This window comes from Capricornis sumatraensis, chromosome 4 (genome assembly GCF_032405125.1).
Source record: "Capricornis sumatraensis isolate serow.1 chromosome 4, serow.2, whole genome shotgun sequence".
Taxonomy (NCBI): Eukaryota; Metazoa; Chordata; class Mammalia; order Artiodactyla; family Bovidae; genus Capricornis; species Capricornis sumatraensis.
In genome coordinates, this window is record NC_091072.1 from 156656941 (window position 1) to 156675271 (window position 18331).

The 18331-nt window shown below is 55.4% G+C and overlaps 1 protein-coding gene across 1 annotated transcript; it reads left to right on the forward strand.

Moving 5' to 3' along the window:
* The first annotated feature begins 5201 nt into the window (after nucleotides 1-5201).
* CSDC2 (cold shock domain containing C2) lies at nucleotides 5202-17577 on the forward strand. The gene is made up of 4 exons (XM_068971920.1): nucleotides 5202-5238; nucleotides 14953-15251; nucleotides 16537-16659; nucleotides 17415-17577. Exons 2-4 carry the CDS (start codon nucleotides 15076-15078, stop codon nucleotides 17575-17577), a joined length of 462 nt encoding a protein of 153 aa, XP_068828021.1. The 5' UTR covers nucleotides 5202-5238; nucleotides 14953-15075.
* Nucleotides 17578-18331: the final 754 nt, after the last annotated feature.

The following is an 18331-nucleotide window of genomic DNA, read 5'->3' on the forward strand; positions in this document are numbered from 1 at the left end:
TCATCTCTTCCCCCACAAACCTGCTCCTGTTAGACTTTCCATCTTCAAAATGGACTTCATCAGGGACTTCCCTGCTGGTCCAGTGGCTAAGATTCCATGCTCCCAACACAGGGTGTCCGGGTTCAGTCCCTGGTTGGGGAATTAGATTCCCTCGTGCTTCAACTAAGTTTGCAGGCTATGACTAAAGGTCGCACATGTCACAACGAAGAACCAGTGCAGCCAAATAAGTCAACTAATTTTAAAAAATAAATTAAATGTCACTCAGAAATTCTCAGTCCTCCTTTCCTGACCTGGCAATGCTCCATCTCACTGGAGGAAGAGCCAGTTCTTGGGACGGCCTTCTTAGCCCTGAGGGGTGCACCAGTGATCCCTATGACCGCGTGCACCCATGCCTCTGCCTAGGGGCTGTTTGTCAAACCGTGGGCATCCTCCCCACTCACAGCCTCTGCCTGACGCTGTCTCCTCTCCCTAGAACATTCTCCCTCTCAGCACCCTCATGTCTTCCTTCCTCACCTCCTCCAGGTCCATCACCTCAATGGTGCTTTCTCTGGCACCACCCCTCCCATTTGAAATTGCAAACAACCACCCCTCACTCCCTCCCTCACCTCCCTGTGTCATGGCTTTCTATAGCATTTACTGTCTCCTGACATGTGACATGGTTATTTATTAGGTTGTTTTCCTGCCTCTCTCCTTCTTCCTGACTGTAAGTGCCACGAAGTCAGGGGTTTGTGTCTGTTTTGTTCACTGTTGATTTCCCACTACAGTACTTAGAAAAGTGCCAAGTGCACAATAAGCCCAGGACAAATATTTATTGGATGATTAAATCAGATGAGGAAAAGAAAACATTAACCCTGAGTTACGATGGTCCTGTAAATGAACTTGCTATTGACAAAGGAAGAATTTGGCTCCAAGATTTCCAGCAGTCAAAACAAAGAGAAAAACATCTCAGTTATAAAATGGGAACTGTTGGTGGTTTAGTCGCTAAGTCGTGTCCAACTCCTGGGACCTCCTGCCAGGCTCCTCTGTCCATGGGATTCTCCAGGCAAGAATACTGGAGTGGGTAGCCATTCCCTTCTCCAGGGGATCTTCCCCACCCAGGGATCGAACATGGGTCTCCTGTATTGCAGGCAGATTCTTTACCAACTGAGCTACAAACTGCTGCTGCTGCTAAGTTGCTTCAGTCGTGTTCGTCTCTGTGCAACCCCGTGGATTGCAGCCTACCAGGCTCCTCCATCCATGGGATTTTCCAGGCCAGAGTACTGGAGTGGGGTGCCATTGCCTTCTCCGAGCTACAAGAGAAGCCCCAAATAGAAACTAACCAATTTTAGTTGGCTAGGAACGTTTCAATTATAAAATATAAACTAACCAGGTATCTGGATTTTCCTGATTCTGAGCTCTCGAGGGCCTTCTCCAGGTTCTCAAAGCATGGAAGCTCTGAGGAGCAGGATGATGCCCTTGACCATGTCTGGAAAGGCCCAGGAATGACACACACCCCGCCGTGGACAGCTGGGGAGCACTGGGGAAAGTAGTCCTAGAAGGGACCTAAACAGAGCATCCCAGGACATTACCCTGCTCCGGTTTGAGCCAGAAAACAAAGTAGAGAAGGTCAATAGATGTTTGTTATGGTTGCTGTGCAGGAGGCCCTGCTCTGGGAGGCTTGTGCTCTGGCAAGGAGGACCCACAAGAAACAGGAAAACAAAGAGAGGCAGGCCCTCTCTCAGGCCCTGCTGTTGAGAAAGCTCACGTGCAAAATCTGATGGTGAGGGAGGGGCGACTGCCCCTCTGGCCAAGGCGGTTGGGGACGGCCTCGCTCAGACGGTGAGCGTGGAGGGAGCACTCAGTTTGGGAAGGCTGGAGGTGTTTAGGACCGAGTATCTGCAGGCAGATGGCTGATCGAGGCCCGCCTCACAGCCATCCCAGGGCCAGGTCAGCTGGGGGTCAGCCTGGCTGATCCAGCCCCAGTCCTCTGGGAAAGGTGCGGGGGAGGCTGGCCGTGGGTCAGGGACCCCCACCCCCTTCTCATCACAAAGAGCTCCTCCTAGTGGCTTGAGGAGATCCAGGCAGCTACATCACGCGGAGATGCTCACCCGGGCACCTTAGGGCAGGCTCCAGCCCCAGGCAAGGCCAGGAGAGCCTCCCACACCCCCAGCATCTTGCCTGCCCTGACCGCTATCCTGGACGAGCCGTGAGGCTGCCAGCGACACTGTCTCATTTCAGATGGAGGAGCGGACCTCTTGTCAGGCATCCCCCCAGACCCCACACAGCACGGCCTCTGCCCTTCTATTCTCTGCACCAGCCACATCAGAAACCCTAAGTTCCTTGAATATGCAGTGTTTTTTGTTGTTGTTTTTTGGTGGCAGGGCATGACATGCAGAACTTCCTCATGCAGCAACAAAGACCCAGGACAGCCAAAAATAAAATAATAATAAAAAGAAGAATCCAGTTTCCAATGCAGGAGATGCGGGTTCAATTCTGGATGGGGGAACCAAGATCCCATGTGCTTCGGGGCAACGAAGCTCACACGAGGCAACTACTGAGCCCATGAGCCGCAACAAAGACCCAGCGCGGCCAAGTTAATGAATTAACTGAAAAGTAAATAAATAAATAGGATGCTTGTGGAGGGCTGCACAAACCAGTGACATTTAAAATGAATAAATAAATAAATATAAAATTGCTAGTACAGGCTGCAGATGAGTCCCACGGCAGAGGATATGGGTGTCCAGGGGACGGAAGACATTTCAGAACAGCGTGATACAGCAGAAAGAACAATAATAACGAAGCCAGAATTCTTGTGCTTTAATTCCAGCTCCGTTACCAGCTGTGTGGTGCTGGGTAAGTTTCTTAAACTCTCTGTGCCGAAGTTTCAGCATCTGTCAAGTGGCACCAACACCTTAGGAGGAGTGTACGTACCTTAAAGGGTTTTGTGGATTCAAGGCCGTGGAAGGCTAGGACGGGGCCCCACCGGTGGGCTGATCGTCAGTAACAAAATGGGGATTTTAAAGTTCAGTTGGAACCAACAGGACTAAGGGGCTTCTCTCTCCTGACCCACCTCTACAGCCTCACCAAAGTGAGGAAGGATTTCTAGGGGGTGAGCTTTTGAATTCTTGGGTTTTCACAGAAATAGCCTGCATGGCGGAGCCCCTGGTTTTAAGCAGATGATTTCTTTGTTACTCAGCTGCTGGTGGGTGGGTGGGTGGTGCCTTGGGCTGCTCATTTCCTGAATGAACAGCTGTGCCCTCTCGTCTTCGTGGAGAATAATCATAATACTACTTCAAACCTCAGCCCAGCCTCCTTCATTCACGCCTCCCGGCTGCCTGGCAGCCGCAGCACATGCTCGCCCGCCGGCGGGGCAGGGAGGGCCTCAGAAGGGGAGGCTGGACGTGCAGGGAGGGGTAAGGCCCTCGGCCCTAGTTTACAGCAGACCAAGCCACAGCGTCCGCAGAGCTGGCCTTTGAGGTCCTGCCTCTCGGCCTCCAGACTCATGGCCTACTTCTCCCCTCCCGCGCCCCCTCCAGCCACACCAGCCTTCTTCCCAGTGCTCTGGCACACCAGCACTCACACCCACCTGAGGGCCTTCGGACAAACCACCCCCTCTTCCCACAGTTCTCTCTAGACCCTGGCAAGACTGGCTGCTTCGTGTCACCAGAGGCTCAGCTTAAACATCATCACTCCAGAGAGGTCCTCCCTGACTACTTCCCTCTGCTGGCCCGTGATCCACCGTGCAGCCATCAGAACTCAAGGCTGGACCAGCTCCGGACCTCTCTACTTCAGGTACCGCCTTTGGGACTTCCTGGTGGCCCTGCAGCAGGGACTCTGTGCTCCCGATGTGCGGCCCGGGGATCGACCCTGGTCAGGGGGACAGAGCCCACATGCCAACACCAAGACTCAGCACGACTAAATAAATACACAGATATTTTAAAAATATGTTTTAAAAAGTCACTGCCCTTGTGCCAGAGAAGTTCTCTTCCTGCAGTTCTGCCCACATCATTTGTTCATTGACTCCTACGTCACCCAACTCACTGGCTCGCCCTCAGTGCCTCTTGCTAGCCACTTTTATTAGGTATTTGTATCCTTCTGGTCTCCCTTAAAACTCTCTGCTCCTTTTTATTTTAATAAGACTTCTTTGGAAAATGCCAGGCTGCGTCAGCTGTGCTAAAGATATACGAAGGACAGACTTTCTTCTTTCCTGAGGAGAAGGGATGGGTAGGGGGACAAGGAGCCAGTCTTGCGGGGGGGCCTCCTCCAGCCAGGCTTGTACACAAGCTGCCCTGGAGCCTCCAACAGCCCCCTCAGCAAGGGCCTCCTTCTCTGCTTTCCAGAGCTCATGGGGGACCAGAGTCGTGAGAAGCTTGCCCAGGTCACCCAGCTTGGAAGCGCTAGGGCGGAGACTCACACCCAGGCCTTCCCAGGCTGTGGAGTCTGTGTGTGTGTGTGTGTGTAGCTACCTTTCACTCCCTTAGGGGCCTCTTCAATTCAGTTCAATCCAGCAGAAACAGCTCAGGGTCTGCCACGGGCTAGACAGAGGAAGACATGAGTTCTTGCGACTAGACTTGCCCACATGGGTTCACTGAGGAGGAGCCCAGAGCCAAGGGAGGAGGGAGCAGTGGAGGGCAGGGGCCACTCTGCCGAGGGGACAGAAGGGAGAGGGAGGCTGGAGAGTCCCTGGGGCCCTGCTGTGGCCTCCACTCTTCCAGACTCACCGTCCACCCCACAGCCTCCTGGCAGACACACAGACAAACACACACACACACACTCACCACCCTCCTTGCTCTCTAACTGCCAGGAATGCAGGCTGTCCCCAAGCTCTTCCCCCTTGCATTCCTCAGCAGCTACTCCCACCTGGCAGGGCAAATTATACCCTGGCCTGGCAATAAAAGCCGCTTTCCAGAAAAAGAAGCTTCGGGGCCCCCGAGAGACGCAGCTCACTCTCTCACATCGCCCGTGTCTGACTCAGGGGCCCGGTGTCCCTTTAAGCAGGGAGTACAAATTCCCACCCCAGTCCCTCCCTCCTGCTCTTCCTGACGTCAGGAGGAAGGCGTGTGTGAGTGAGTGAGGGGCCTGAGGTGCCGCATGCTCACACACACACACTCACACACACACACACACACACACACACGGAGTCAGACACATAGCACATCTCTCAGACCCATCCCTGCTCATCAGCTCAAAGCACGCCAGAGAGAGGCCGAGTCTGAACGGCTGCGGGAGGCTGTGTGGGACCTCGGCCGTCAGAGAGAGGTAAGGGGCTAGACCCTGGGGCCTCAGGCACTCCGGCCCTGGAAACTGGCTCTAACGATGGGGGGGCAGAGGGAGGTGCAATGGCGGGGGTGATGTGCTCTGGGAAGGTGGGCCCCCTCCCCTGGGGCTGGCCCAGCCCAGTCCAGTTTACAGAGGAGAGGCAGGCATGTGTGAGCGTGGAAGAGCCCACCCGGCCATCCCGCCCCCCTCCCTTGCTCTGCCTGGCCCCCAGGGGAAGCTGAGGCTGCGCGGTTCCCTGTGAAAGGGTGTGGGTATGTGTGTGTGTGTGTCTGGGACTTATGTCTGGCTCAAGAGGCAGAGAACAGCAGACACCTGCCAAGCTGTAGCCGCAGCCTCCTGTCTGGGAACCAGCGGGGAGAGAAATGACTGGAGAATAATTGGGTTCCTACCAGACGCTGAAAGCAGAGTGCAGCAGGGAGCGACATGGATCGTTCCCCCTGGAATTTGGGGCTGGGGCCAGGGAGGGACTGTCAGGGGTTGGGGGGGGGCGGGGTGGCCGGCAGACAGTTGGACCTGGAGCAGCTGTCTCATCCTGACTCTGTTTCTTCCGTGATGTGTTGGGGATAATTGGGCTAATTGGCTTGGAGAGGTGGGTCCACGCTTTTATTTCCCCCTTGGCCTTGGAGCCACCCCTACCAGGAGCTTTTGCTTCTCCCAAGGCCACTCCTCTCCCCTGCAGGCTGGTCTCCAGCTGACCTCCACCCTTGCCAGGGCGCAGCCCCTGGAGGGCAGGGGTGATCAGCCAGGGTCCACTGGATCCCGTGCCGTGGGATTCATGTACTCAGGCAGCCTTGGGTAGTAGTGCCAAGTCCCCAGGTGGCCTGACCCTGGCACAAGGAGTCCAGGCAGAGATAAGGGGTGATGCTGGCACCCACAAGGGAGACAGCAGGTTCCTGCCAATCTGCCAGCCTGCAGACTCTTCCCAGGGAGAGGGGAGGGGGCCGCGGGGAGCGAGAACAATAATAAATACAGACTGTGAACTGCCTCATCTGCTGGGGCTGGGGGAGGGGAGGAGGAAGTGCACCCGGGTAGAGGGTGGGCCACCTTTCCGAGAGCCTGGCAGCACGCCCGTCTGGATGGGCTCCAGGGGAGGCCTCTCCCTGGGAAGGGGGCTGTCTGCAGCCCCCTGGGGGATGGAGAGCCTGTCCTGCAGACCTGGCTCTATCTCAGAAGCCTCTGAGTCCTCCAAATTCTGGATATCTCCTCCCCTCAGCATTTCCTTGAAGTCTTTTCCAAAAACATCTATTTCCCATATTTGCCCCACCCCTCTGGGTCTGTCTGACCCTCCTCCAAAAAAAAAAAAAAGAAAAGACAGGTGTAAGTAGGAACCAGCCCACAAGGGCCTGGGAGAGGCCAGAGGACAATCTTGGCCACAGAGGTTTCTCCCAGGGATGGGCAGTGGTCATGGAAGTCCACTGGCCATGGGGGGAGCCTCCCTAGGAGGAACTCGGGGGTCCCACACTGCTGGCTGGTGAGGGAGGGAAACCCGCAGGCTGGTCTGGAGGCAAGTCCCCAGGAGTGGCACCAGCAGAGGGCGCTCAGGGCCTGGCTGAGCTGATCATACTGGTCACAACTAGCGCGGCCAGGACCTGAAGCCTGGTGGGAAGAGGAGGGCTCGGGGCAATTCAGACCTTTGTCCACACAGACTATTAAGATGGGAGACAAAAAGCAATGGGGCAGCTCTTCCCCTCTGCCCCAAGCCAGCAAAATGATGGGCACCAGGATAAGTGACCTGGCATTTGAGTTCAAGCTCAGCCACTCTTAAGTGTGACTTTGACCCGTCCATTCCTCTTTCCAAGGAGGGCTCAGAGTGGGAAAGCAACTTGCCCACGGTCATACAGCCCGGCAGGGCTGGGATGTGAGCAGGGCTCTCTCGTGGTGCCCATCCTGGCATCCATACCCTCACTAATGCCCACAAAGCCCAAAGGCCTTAATCATAGGAGCCCTCCAGGGCAACCTGGGGACATGACAAGGAGGAGAGTTAAAGGGTCTCAATTAAGCTCGAGTATTGGCTGGGGCAGTGCCCCCACCCCCCCCCCCGCGCCTGCCCCATACACACACACACACACACACACACACACACACACACGCTGTGGGAGAGGGAAAGAACCAGGTTTAATTAGGTCACCTCCAGCTGCTCCAGCAGCTTTGGCACTGATGTATTTTAAGGAGTGTCTGAGAGGCTGGGAGAGGGCAGGGGCACTGGGGAAGAGCCAGCTTCTGCCTGGTGGGCTTGAGGCTGTCTCCTCGCCCTCCTCAGGCCCACCCTGGGTAAGCCCTCAAAGTCCGGAAAGCCCTTCCGCCATCACCCCGTGTTCCCTGTCCTTCCCCCTAAGCCATCAGACCCACGCCTCCCACTGTCTGTCCCTTCTCAGTGGGGGCTTGGGCTGGGATGCTTTTATGGAGGGAGTTGTTTTTAAGCTTGCCGTAGTTGGCAAGTGACTCACCCAAGGTCACGGTCTGAGTCAGCACAAAGCCAGGAATAGAACCCCAAGCCCCGTTCTTCCTTCTGCAGGGGCGGCGGGAGCTTGCAGGGACGCGCAGTCCTCCCTCCCTCCCTCCTGCCTGAGGCCTCTGTCCCAGCCCCCCCAACCAAACATCTCCAGGATGCTAAAGTGCAGGCCCGAACTGGCTGTGTGACCCCAGCAAGACTCTTCACCTCTCTGGGCCTCGGTTTACTCCTCTGAAGAATGGGGTTATAATGATAATTACCTTGTAGGGCTGTTGTGAGGAATAAATGAGGAAACGGGACAAAGGGCTTGCACACCTCTTGGCACGTGGTTACTAATCCATCGATGGTGGCCATGATCTTGTTGTGACCAACCACCCTGTGTTCTGCCTGTCTGTCTGTTCCCCCGGACCTGGGCTCTCTCAAGGCAGGGCTGTCTCTTCTGTTTGTTGTCCCAGTGTCTGGCAGTCACACTCAGTTACGCGTGTGTTTTTGACAACCTCAGAGGAGAGGTGGAGTGACCCTCATGCGTCATCAGGATCAATGATGATTCATGTAGCCGAGGAGAAAATTGAGGCCCAGAGAAGGGCAGGTGCTTGCCCTAGGTCTCACAGCACTGGGTGGTTGAGCCAGCTTCGTTTCCCTGACCTGCCCAAAAGGAAAGGGATTCACAGGGTCACCAGAAGACTCTGACAGCCATCTCCTGCCCAGTTCTTTTGGGGGAGAGGATAATTGGAGGAGCCCCAACACCAGGCTGATGGTCACCTGCTGATGTGGCTGAATCACCCTTCACAGCCCCATGATGCTGTATCAGGACCTTGCGTAGGGTTATCTCTGAACAGCTCTGCTGTTTTATTCTTACCTCCCCTGGCCTTTTGTCTGCGGAATCACTGGGGCTTGATCTGCATGCAGGGAAATGAAGAGGAGCTTGGCTGGAGGGTCAGGACCAAAATGCTCTCAGGGGCACCACTGACCCAGCTCCTTGGCTCCTCTCGGAACCTGGACAGGGACTTTGATTCATGCTATTTGACAGATGGGTAAACCAAGTCTCTGGAGAAGGAAATGGCAACCCACTCCAGTATTCTTGCCTGGAGAACTCCATGGACAGAGGAGCTTGGCAGGTTACAGTCCGCGGAGTCACAAGAGTCGGACACGACTTAGTAAACCACCACCAGAGTCTCAAAGAGGAAGTGCTGAGACTTCCCTGAGGGTCCAGTGGCTAAAACTCCAAGCTCCCAGTGCAGGGTGCTCAGGGTTCGACCCCTGGTCAGGGAACTGGATCCCACATGTTGCAATTAAAGATCCCACATACCACAACTAAGATCTGGTACAGCCAAATATCTAAATAAGTAAATATATTGTTTTAAGGGAGGGTCACCCCGCTAGGACACTCTAGAGCCAGGAGTCAATCCTGGGTCATCTGGGACTCAGGCTGTCCTCTTGCCCTCCAGCTGCTAGTTCTGAAGGGCATCATTCCAGGCCAGAGATGGCCCCAGGCAGGCATACCAAATCCCTTAGGGGTCAGGCTCTAGCTCTGTTTGAGTTGAACCAAATGTTCTACGAACACATCTAGTTCTCTGCTCTCAGTTATTTCCCCTTTGCTTTCTCAGGGAAAATTCTTCTGGGAACTTATCCTCAGAGGAAGATACCATTTGCTTTCAGACAAGATCTGGCCTCTTGTCACTTACCTGCTGTGTGACCTTGGGCAAGTCACTTAACTCCTCTGAGCTTCAACTTCCTCATTTGTAAAATGAACACAATTGTAATTTCAACCTTTTGCAGCAACTGGGAGATTTAAAAGTGGAAAATAATTTCTGTAAAGACTCTGTGGGTTTCCCTGGCAGTCCAGTGGTTACGACTTCACCTTCCGCTGCAGAGGGTGCTGTTCTATTCCTGGTCAGTGAGCTAAAATCCCATATGAATGGTGGCCACAAAATCAAAACATAAAACAGAAGCAGCTTTGTAACAAGTTCAATAAAGACTTAAAAAGGACTTTTTTGTAAAGACTATATAGCATTCAGACGGTCAAAGCCCTCTCTTCCCTTGCCCCCTTCTGCAGCAACATTCTAGAGAAAGAATCTGAGCTGGAGGCTTGCTCTGCATCCCCTCGTTTGGCTGTCTCTAGTTTCCCAGGCTACCCTGCACTGGGCAGCTTCTTCAAGTCCAGGGCTCTGGCATGGATCAGAGAGGCAAAGACTCTGTCCAAGGTCACACAGCAAGTTGGTAGCAATACAAGGACTGAACCCAGGACCCCCACTCCAGGGCTCCAGAGTCAGATTGCCCTGGTTCAAGCTCTGGCTCAGACATTAATTGCTGTGTGGCCCTGAGTGATTGAGAGCCTCCCTGAGCCTCAGTTTTCTCACCTGCAAAATGAGGTCATAATAGCAAGAGCCTTAAAGTACTGACACAGGAACTAAATGAAAGGAGAAACTGTGAGGGGCAGGGCAGGGACCTAGTGGGTGGGCGAGTCCTCGGGGAAACAGGAGAGGTGAGAATAAAGGGTGGGTTTGGCTCCAGGGTCTCTTCTTTCACCCACTCCCTCTCCCCCCCCAACCCATGCCCACCTCAGCCACCCTGCCTGGGAGGAGCCCCCTCTCATGTGGCTTCCCACACTCCATCCCGTGTCATCCTCACTGACGCCCTTGGAGGAGGGGCTCTCGAAATCTTCATTTTCCAGCAGAGGGAGGAGAGAGGGGAGATCCCAGCCCCAACTCCTTCCCGAAGGCCCACTCCCCACCTTCTCCCAGGGTGGGTGGGGTGATGGATGGGGAGTGGGAAGGCATACATGTTCTGTCGCTGCTGTTTTTCCATCTCCTTCCCCTTCCCCTCTGCTGCCTGGCCCACTGCGGGAGGGGAAGGAGGAGGCTGCCCTCCACCCCTACCTTGGGTAGTGCCCCTTACCCCTCCCCACTGCCCACATCGCATGGAACCTGAGAGCCGGGCTCGTTCAGTCTTGGGTCCGGAGGCCCGGCTGGCCAGAGCAGGGCCCAGCTCAGCTGCATCTCCCTGGCAACAGCTGTGGACCGCCTCAGCCCCTCCCCTATCTCCTTCCCTCCCCTCCACCCCCCGCGACCTCCCAGCACAGGCTGTCACTGCCAAGCACAATACCAGGCCTGGGAAAGCCGTGCAGTGGGCAGCCCAGGACCGCCTTGCTTCCTGGAGAAAGGGAGGCTGAGTTTCTCTCCCTGCCGCCTGCCACCCTCACCCAGGTAGGGTAGGGGGCATCCAGGGGTGCACCCCAGGGCACCTCCTGCTTTTCTGCTGTCATCCTGGGTAGCTTTGCTCCCTGTCTTCCTTTTCCCTAACAGTGTTATCGAGGTATCATTCCCACACTATATAATTTATCTGTTTATGATGGACAAGTCAGTGGCTTTTAGCGTATTTATAGAGCTATGCAACCTCACTATAGTCAACTTGAGGACATTTTCATCACCCCCTAAAAGGAACTCTGTACCCATTAGATGTCACTCCTCATTTTCCTTCGCCCTTCCCAACCCCTAGAACCACTAATCTTCCCATCTCCATGGGCTTGCCACTTCTGAACATTTCACGTATGTGGAATCAGGTAACATGCCATCTTTTGTGACTGGCTTCTTCCACCTAGCAGCGTGACTTCAAGGTTCAAGGTTTCAAGTCCAGCTGTTGTAGAGCTCTATCAAAACTTCATTTCTTTTTACGGCTGAATCATGTTCTATTTCATGTGAACCACATAAAGACATACACCACATGTTCATCTGTTTATCTGGGGATGGGCCTTTGGGTTCTTTCCACTTTGGGGCTTTTATGAATAATGCTGCTGTGGACATTCATGAGCAAGGTTTTGTGTGATTGCTTTTCTTCTTGAAGCTTCAGTTTTCTTCACTAAAATGAGGACAAGGGAATTCCCTGGAGGTCCAGTGGTTAGGACTCTGCTCTTTCACTGCCAAGGGGGCAGGTTCAATACCCGGCTTTTAAAAGTTAATTGATTAGTTTGTTGTTATTCAGTTGCTCAATTGTATCAGACTCTTTGCGACCCCAAGGACTACAGGACGCCAGGCTCCCCTGTCTGTCACCATCTCCTGGAGCTTGCTCAGACTCACGTCCATCGAGTTGGTGATGCCATCCAACCATCTCATCCTCTGTCGTCCCCTTCTCCTCCTGCCTTCAATCTTTTCCAGCATCAGGGTCTTTCCCATTGAGATGGCTCTTTGCATCAAGTGGCCAAAGTATTGGAGCTTTCACTTCAGCATCAGTCCTTTCAATGAATATTCAGGGTTGATTAAATTAATTCAATTAGTTAACTAAATGGGGATAACAATGCTAAACCTGGCCCCTGCCTGCCTCCTCAGGTGGGCTCAGAGAGAAAAACCGCACCTCAGCGTGAGGGACCCTGAGGGGCAATTCTGACCCTCTGCCTGCCTCCCCACGCCCCCGCAGCAGCTCTCCTGGCTGGATGGGATGAGCTGGGGGCCTGCTGAAGGGGCGGGACACTGAATCTCCATCCCCAGGGACGGCAGAGCCAGCTCATCACCTTGACCCAGAAAAGTGCCACCTGCTGTAGGACACTGAACAGTGGCCAGGAGACCTGCCAGGGAGTTGAGTGGCGGTGACTCCTCAGCTATTCCGGTCCGTGCAGGGCTCTGGAGTCCGAAGGCGTCTTAAACTCTTCCCTGGAAACTACGGGTTTGCAGGGGGCAGGGCAGAGATGGAGGTCAGAAATAGACTTAGCTCAGAGGTTCACCTCTGGTCCCAGGGTGGTGGGGGGAGTGAAGGAATGGGGGTGAGGGGGTGGAGAGCCTGTCACCCTCACTCCTATATGTCATGGGCCATGGGCAACTCTTTGCATCCCTGCTTAGTCAAGCCTCACCATAGCCCATGAGGGAGTGAGGCAGGGTGTCTCAGCTCCATTGTGCAGGTGAGGAAGCTGTGGCTGTTCAGTCACTCAGTCGTGTCCTGCTCTTTGCGACCCCATGGACTGCAGCACGCCAGGCTTCCCTGTCCTTCACCATCTCCTGGAGTTTGCTCAATCTCATGTCCATTGAGTTGGTGATGCCATCCAGCCATCTCATCCTCTGTTGTCCCCTTCTCCTCCTGCCCTCAATCTTTCCCAGCATCAGGTCTTTCCCAATGAATCGGCTTTTTGCATCAGGTGGCCAAAGTATTGGCGCTTCAGCTTCAGCATCAGTCCTACCCAAGAGTACTCAGGGTTGATTTCCTTTAGGATTAACTGGTTTGATCTTGCAGTCCAGGGGACTCTCAAGAGGAAGCTGAGGCTGGAGGAAGTGCTACCCAAGCCAACAGCTAACATGCAGTGAAATTGGAGCTCTCTTGGTCCAGGCGTCCTGCTGGCCCCGCTGTGGCAGGCCACCCGCTCCAGGCTCAACAAATAGTCTAGCATCTCTTGGAGCCCAAGAGTTTCCGATCCCAGGGGACCCGGAGGGTGAGTGGGTGCATGGATGGGGTAACTACATTCTTTTCCTCCACAGAGAAAAATACAGGATGAAGGACTTCCCTGGTGGTAGAGTGGTTAAGAATCAGCCTTCCAATGCAAGAGAGACGCAGGTTTGATCCCTGATCTGGCAACTAAAATCCCACACACTCAGGGCAACTAACCCTTATCGCCCAACAAAAGATCCTACATACCCAACTAAGACCCAATGCAGCCCCCCCAAAATAAAATGGATGACTTTTTTAAAAAGTTTATCCAGGCTCTGAGCTGTTGTCAGGGGAACTTCTATTGATTAGCATTGATAATAGCAATTTATTGGGTATCTACACTAAATCATTGAAGCCATAGTCACTTTGCACGGTAAGCATTCTCAACTTTCTTTTAGAGAGGAAGAAACTGGGGCTAAGGAAAAATCTCTAACATTTCAAAGAGCTCACCATACCCCAGTCCTGTTCTAAGAACATAGAATGTCATCTAATCCTCACAGTGACCTCTCTATGAAATAAGAACCAATGCTTTTCCCATTTTACAGAACAGGAAACCAAGTCAAAGGCTATGAGTGTTGACTAAGGCTGCACAGCCAATAGGTAGAGATGGATTCAAACCCAGGTCATTGGGGTCTGGAGTGCACACTCCCACCCGCCATGTTGCAACTGTTGAGTGGCTTGCTTGAGGTCACCAGGTTACAGGTGACAAAGCTGAGATTCAGACCCAGGTCTGTAGACTGGAAACTGCTGGCAATTGTGCCAAACTGTGTTCCCGGTCATCGGCCACTTTACGCGTCCCACCTAGGCCCCCAAGTTGAAGAGCTGAACTACAGGCTGGAAGGACTTTGCGGTTAGTCTCAGTCAGCTCGGTCCACCATTAACAAAACACCACAGACGGGGGGCTCCAAGGAGACATTTAGTTCTTCCGGTTCTGGAGACTAGAGGTCCAAGTTCCGTGTGGCAGCATGGCCTGGTTCTGGGGAGTGTTCTCCTCCTAACTTGTAGACCACCCCCTGCTAGGGCTTCCCAGGTGGCTCAGCAGTAAAGAACCCACCTGCCAACACGGGAGATGCACGAGAAGGAAGAGCCCCTGGAGAAGGAAATGACTGACAACCCACTTCAGTATTCTTGCTTGGAGAATCCCATGGACAGAGGAGCCTGGCAGGCTACAGTCCATGGGGGTCGCAAGAGTGGAACAGTAATGAGGCGACTTAGCACGCACGCACGCCCCCTGCTGGCTGTCCTCACAAGGCAAGAGCAGAGGAGGCAAGCTCTTGGGAAGGGGTGAGGAGGGAAGGGTTTCTCCTTCTAAGGACACCGATCCCATAATGGGGGCCCCACCCTCCTGACCTCATGTAAATACTTTTTTATTTATTTGGCTGCGCCGGGTCTTAGTTGCAGTACTTGGGAATCTTTAGTTGTGGCATGAGAACTCTTAATTGCTGCACGTGGGATCTACTTCCCTGACCGAGGATCAAACTTGGCCCCCCTGCATTGGGAGCAAAGAGTCTTAGCCACTAGACCACCAGGAAAGTCCCCTTCCTTACCTCATCTAAACCCAGTTACCTCCCAAACGCCCCCATATCCAAATACCATCACACTGAGGGCTTCAGATTTCAATAGGTGACTATTAGGAGACCACAGTTCAGCCTGCAGCAAGGTTCTAAGACCCTTTTGTCTTTCTGGTGAGGACCCTGTGTCACGGAGGGGCTGTGAGTGGCCTGAACTCATGGTTGGGAGCAGCAGGCAGGCCCAGCCCTCCAGACGTGTGTCCAGAAGCTGCCCACCCTGGACCACACTCACCTGTACCTCTCTCTTCCCCCTTCCAGACGGAGCCTGTGGCTGGTGAGGCCGCCGAGCAGGGCCAGGCCGGGCCCTGCCCGTCAGGACGCCCAAGCCCTTCACCGGCCCCTGCGCCTGGGAGCCCACCAGGCTCTCCCGCTGGCCCCGCCATGACTTCGGAGCCTACGCCGCCCGCGGTCGTGCCCCCGCTGCACTCCCCCAAGTCCCCTGTCTGGCCCACCTTTCCCTTCCACAGGGAGGGCAGCAGGGTCTGGGAGCGAGGCAGTGTCTCATCTCGGGACCTGCCCAGCCCCCTGCCCACCAAACGGACCAGGACGTATTCAGCGTGAGTACCAGCCCCTCGCCCAGGCTCTGCTGATCTTTCCCAGGACGGGGCTCCAGGTGGGGCTGTCCGGTCTCTCCCTCCGCCATCCCCTGCTATCCTCACCGCAGGGCAGGGGAGCTGTGTAAGGACCTTCTAGTAACTACGAGCGTTCATTCATTCAGTCTACCAAGCTGTATGGAGCTCCTTCCCCAGGGGATCCAGTGATAAAAAAGGCCACACTTCAGTCCACAAACTGCTTATAATACAGGGGGAGTTTGTCCACAGTTCACGACAGCTGGCAGGGCTGGGGGAGAGGACCCAGTATCGGGCTTTGGGGAAGATATCCTAGCTGGCCTTGGAAGATGTATCAGGAGAGGAGGGAAGCTGGGCGCTCCTGCTGGATGAAACAGCCTGGGCAAGAACCGTGGCACGTGGCTGACCTGTGGAGAGTGGTGGGCAGGCTGGACAGAGACCAGCCCTGGGCCTTCAGAATTAGGTCACTGTGGCGGGGGGAGTCAAATTGAAGAGGAGGTTTGTGCCAGCCACCTGAGCTTCCCTGGTGACTTGAACAGTAAAGAATCTGCCTGTAGTGTGGGAGACCTGGATTTGATCCCTGGGTCGGGAAGATCCCTGAAGGGAATGGGTGCCCACTCCAGTATTCGTGCCTGGAGAATTCCAGGGACAGAGGAGCCTGGTGGGCTACAGTTCAGGGGTCACACAGTCGGACACTGCTGGTGACTAACACTGTCACTCATGGGGGCCACGCGGAGGCTGGTTTGGCCAAAGGAGGGGTCTGATGGCAGGTGCGGATTGTCCCGTGTCCACACCAAGGCCAGGTGCAGAGCAGAGGCTTAATAACTGATGCATGAAGGGCTGAATGACCAATGAGTGAATAGGACAGAGACTGCTGCTTTGGGAGAGAGTGAGCTCCCTGTTCTGGGAGGTATTCAAGCCTAGGCTGCACATTCTTCACTCAGCATTCTTACAACAGGAATTCGCGTCAGCCAGACCAGCCTCAGGTGGGGACGGTCCTGTGTACAGAGAGAGGAACTGGCTGGCAGTCAGACGACCCACTTGCTGGGCCACCCGGGAGAACCAGTTTTCCCTCTCTGGGCCTGTCTCCTTATTGTCCAGTGGGGCGATGAGAGGACTGAACTAGTCGCAGGATAAGTGGTTTCTGCTCCAGGTGGGTTTTCTAGGCAGGCTCTGCAGGCAGGGCGCAGGAGGGCTGGGGTGGGGGGACATCCAGGGACGCAGGGGGCGGCGTGCTCAGGCCACATGTCCAATCCTCCTACCCGATCTTTAGGACAGCCCGTGCCTCGGCTGGCCCCGTGTTCAAGGGCGTCTGTAAGCAGTTCTCACGCTCACAGGGCCACGGCTTCATCACCCCTGAGAACGGGTCGGAGGACATCTTCGTGCACGTGTCTGAGTGAGTCCCTCCCAGCTCCCTGTTCTCGGCTGGGCCCTGCTACAGGGTCCCAGCAGTGCCTCCAAAATGCCTCCCTAGGCCTCTGCCCTCATTGGCTGAAGCCTGTGGTCCTGGCAGCTTTTTTTGCTCCTAGGGCCTTCAGGGACAGGGGTGGAGGAGGGCTGGGGCCAGGTGGAGAAGGGGGAACCCCAGAAGCCCTGGGACCCACCGCCTGAGTCCTGGATCCTATTCCCACACCATGGGGGTTAAGAGGGCTGGGCCAGCCCCTGGGCCTTTCAGCCTGGAGGGAGGCTAGGAAAGGGGGGTGGTCTTGGTCTAGACCCCAGCCCTCATGCTAGTCGTGGCCTGTGGAGTCCCTGAGCTCTGAGCCTTGGGGACCTCCCTGAGTCCCTCTCACACTCTCAACATTATAGCAGTGGTCCCTAACCTTTCTGGCACCAGGGACCAGTTTCGTGGAAGACAATTTTTCCATGGACTGGGGAGGGATGATGTCAGGATGATTCAACCACATTGCATTTATCGTGCACTCTGCTTCTATTATTACATCAGCTCTACCTCAGATCATCCGGCATTAGATCCTGAAGGTTGGGGACCCCTGCTTTATAGAGAGGGGTAGGTTTGATTTCTCTTTTACGAGTCTGGCTCTGGCTCCACGGCCTAGGGAAACCCAGGGTGAGGCTGACCTCAGACCAGACCACAGGGGTTGTCCAGGGCCGAGACCTCTCCTGGGCTGACACCCCTCTCCCCGCCACTAGCATCGAGGGGGAGTACGTGCCGGTGGAAGGCGACGAGGTGACCTACAAGGTGTGCCCGATCCCGCCCAAGAACCAGAAGTTCCAAGCTGTGGAGGTGGTGCTCACTCAGCTGGCCCCACACACTCCCCATGAGACGTGGTCCGGCCAGGTTGTGGGCTCCTAGGCTGGGGGGCCCCGTGCCAGCCGCCGAGGGAGGGAGGGAGCCACACAGGGTAGACGGGCCGCAGCCAGCCCTGCGCCCCACCGCGCCAGCCAAGCCAGTCCCCCGGGTGGCCTCGGTGTGAACATCTGTATGTCTGTGCTTGTGGACAAGAGTGTGGGCCTCCATCCACCTTGTGACCCTTGTGTGAGCTGGACCGAGGCGGAAGCCACCAGACCTGCCTTCTCTGCTTATCTGCGCTGTCCTCCCGCCCCTCCCCGCCACATATGCACAGGACCCCCTTGCCCTCCTAACACCCGTCCCAGGGTCCACTGAGCCTCTGAGGGCCAGTGTCAGGCCTGGGGCTGGGTGTCAGGGCATTGGTGGGCCCTGACCTACCAGTTTGCTCCCCTCGCCTCTGCCTCAGGCCTGGCCGGCAGGGTTGTGGGGAAGCCAGATTCTGCCTGTGCCACTCGCACCTCCCCCTCTGGGCTGGGGTCTCCCCCTGGGACCTGGATCTCTTTCCCCCAGAAGCCAGGCCAGTGAGTGCTTTGGGGGAGCCCCCTGGCCTCTTGCAGGGGAAGAGGGTGAAACCTGGAGGCAGACAGCCCCCTTCCCCCACTGCCAAGGCCCAGCTCCGGCTCCTTCCTCCTCTCCCCCCAGCATACTGGAGAGGCAGGAGGCAGTGGGGAGCTCCTGGCCAGCCCTTCCTCTGCAGCCTGGCAATGGCTGTGAACCCCAGTGGGGAGCTCCTGGCCAGCCCTTCCTCCGCAGCCTG

Bases quoted from the DNA above. Each gene is read 5' to 3' on its own strand.
- CSDC2 (XM_068971920.1), top strand. From the start codon at position 15,076: ATGACTTCGGAGCCTACGCCGCCCGCGGTCGTGCCCCCGCTGCACTCC. The intron at 15,252-16,536 runs GTGAGTACCAGC...CCCGATCTTTAG, and splicing joins CGGACCAGGACGTATTCAGC to GACAGCCCGTGCCTCGGCTG. The intron at 16,660-17,414 runs GTGAGTCCCTCC...CCCCGCCACTAG, and splicing joins ATCTTCGTGCACGTGTCTGA to CATCGAGGGGGAGTACGTGC.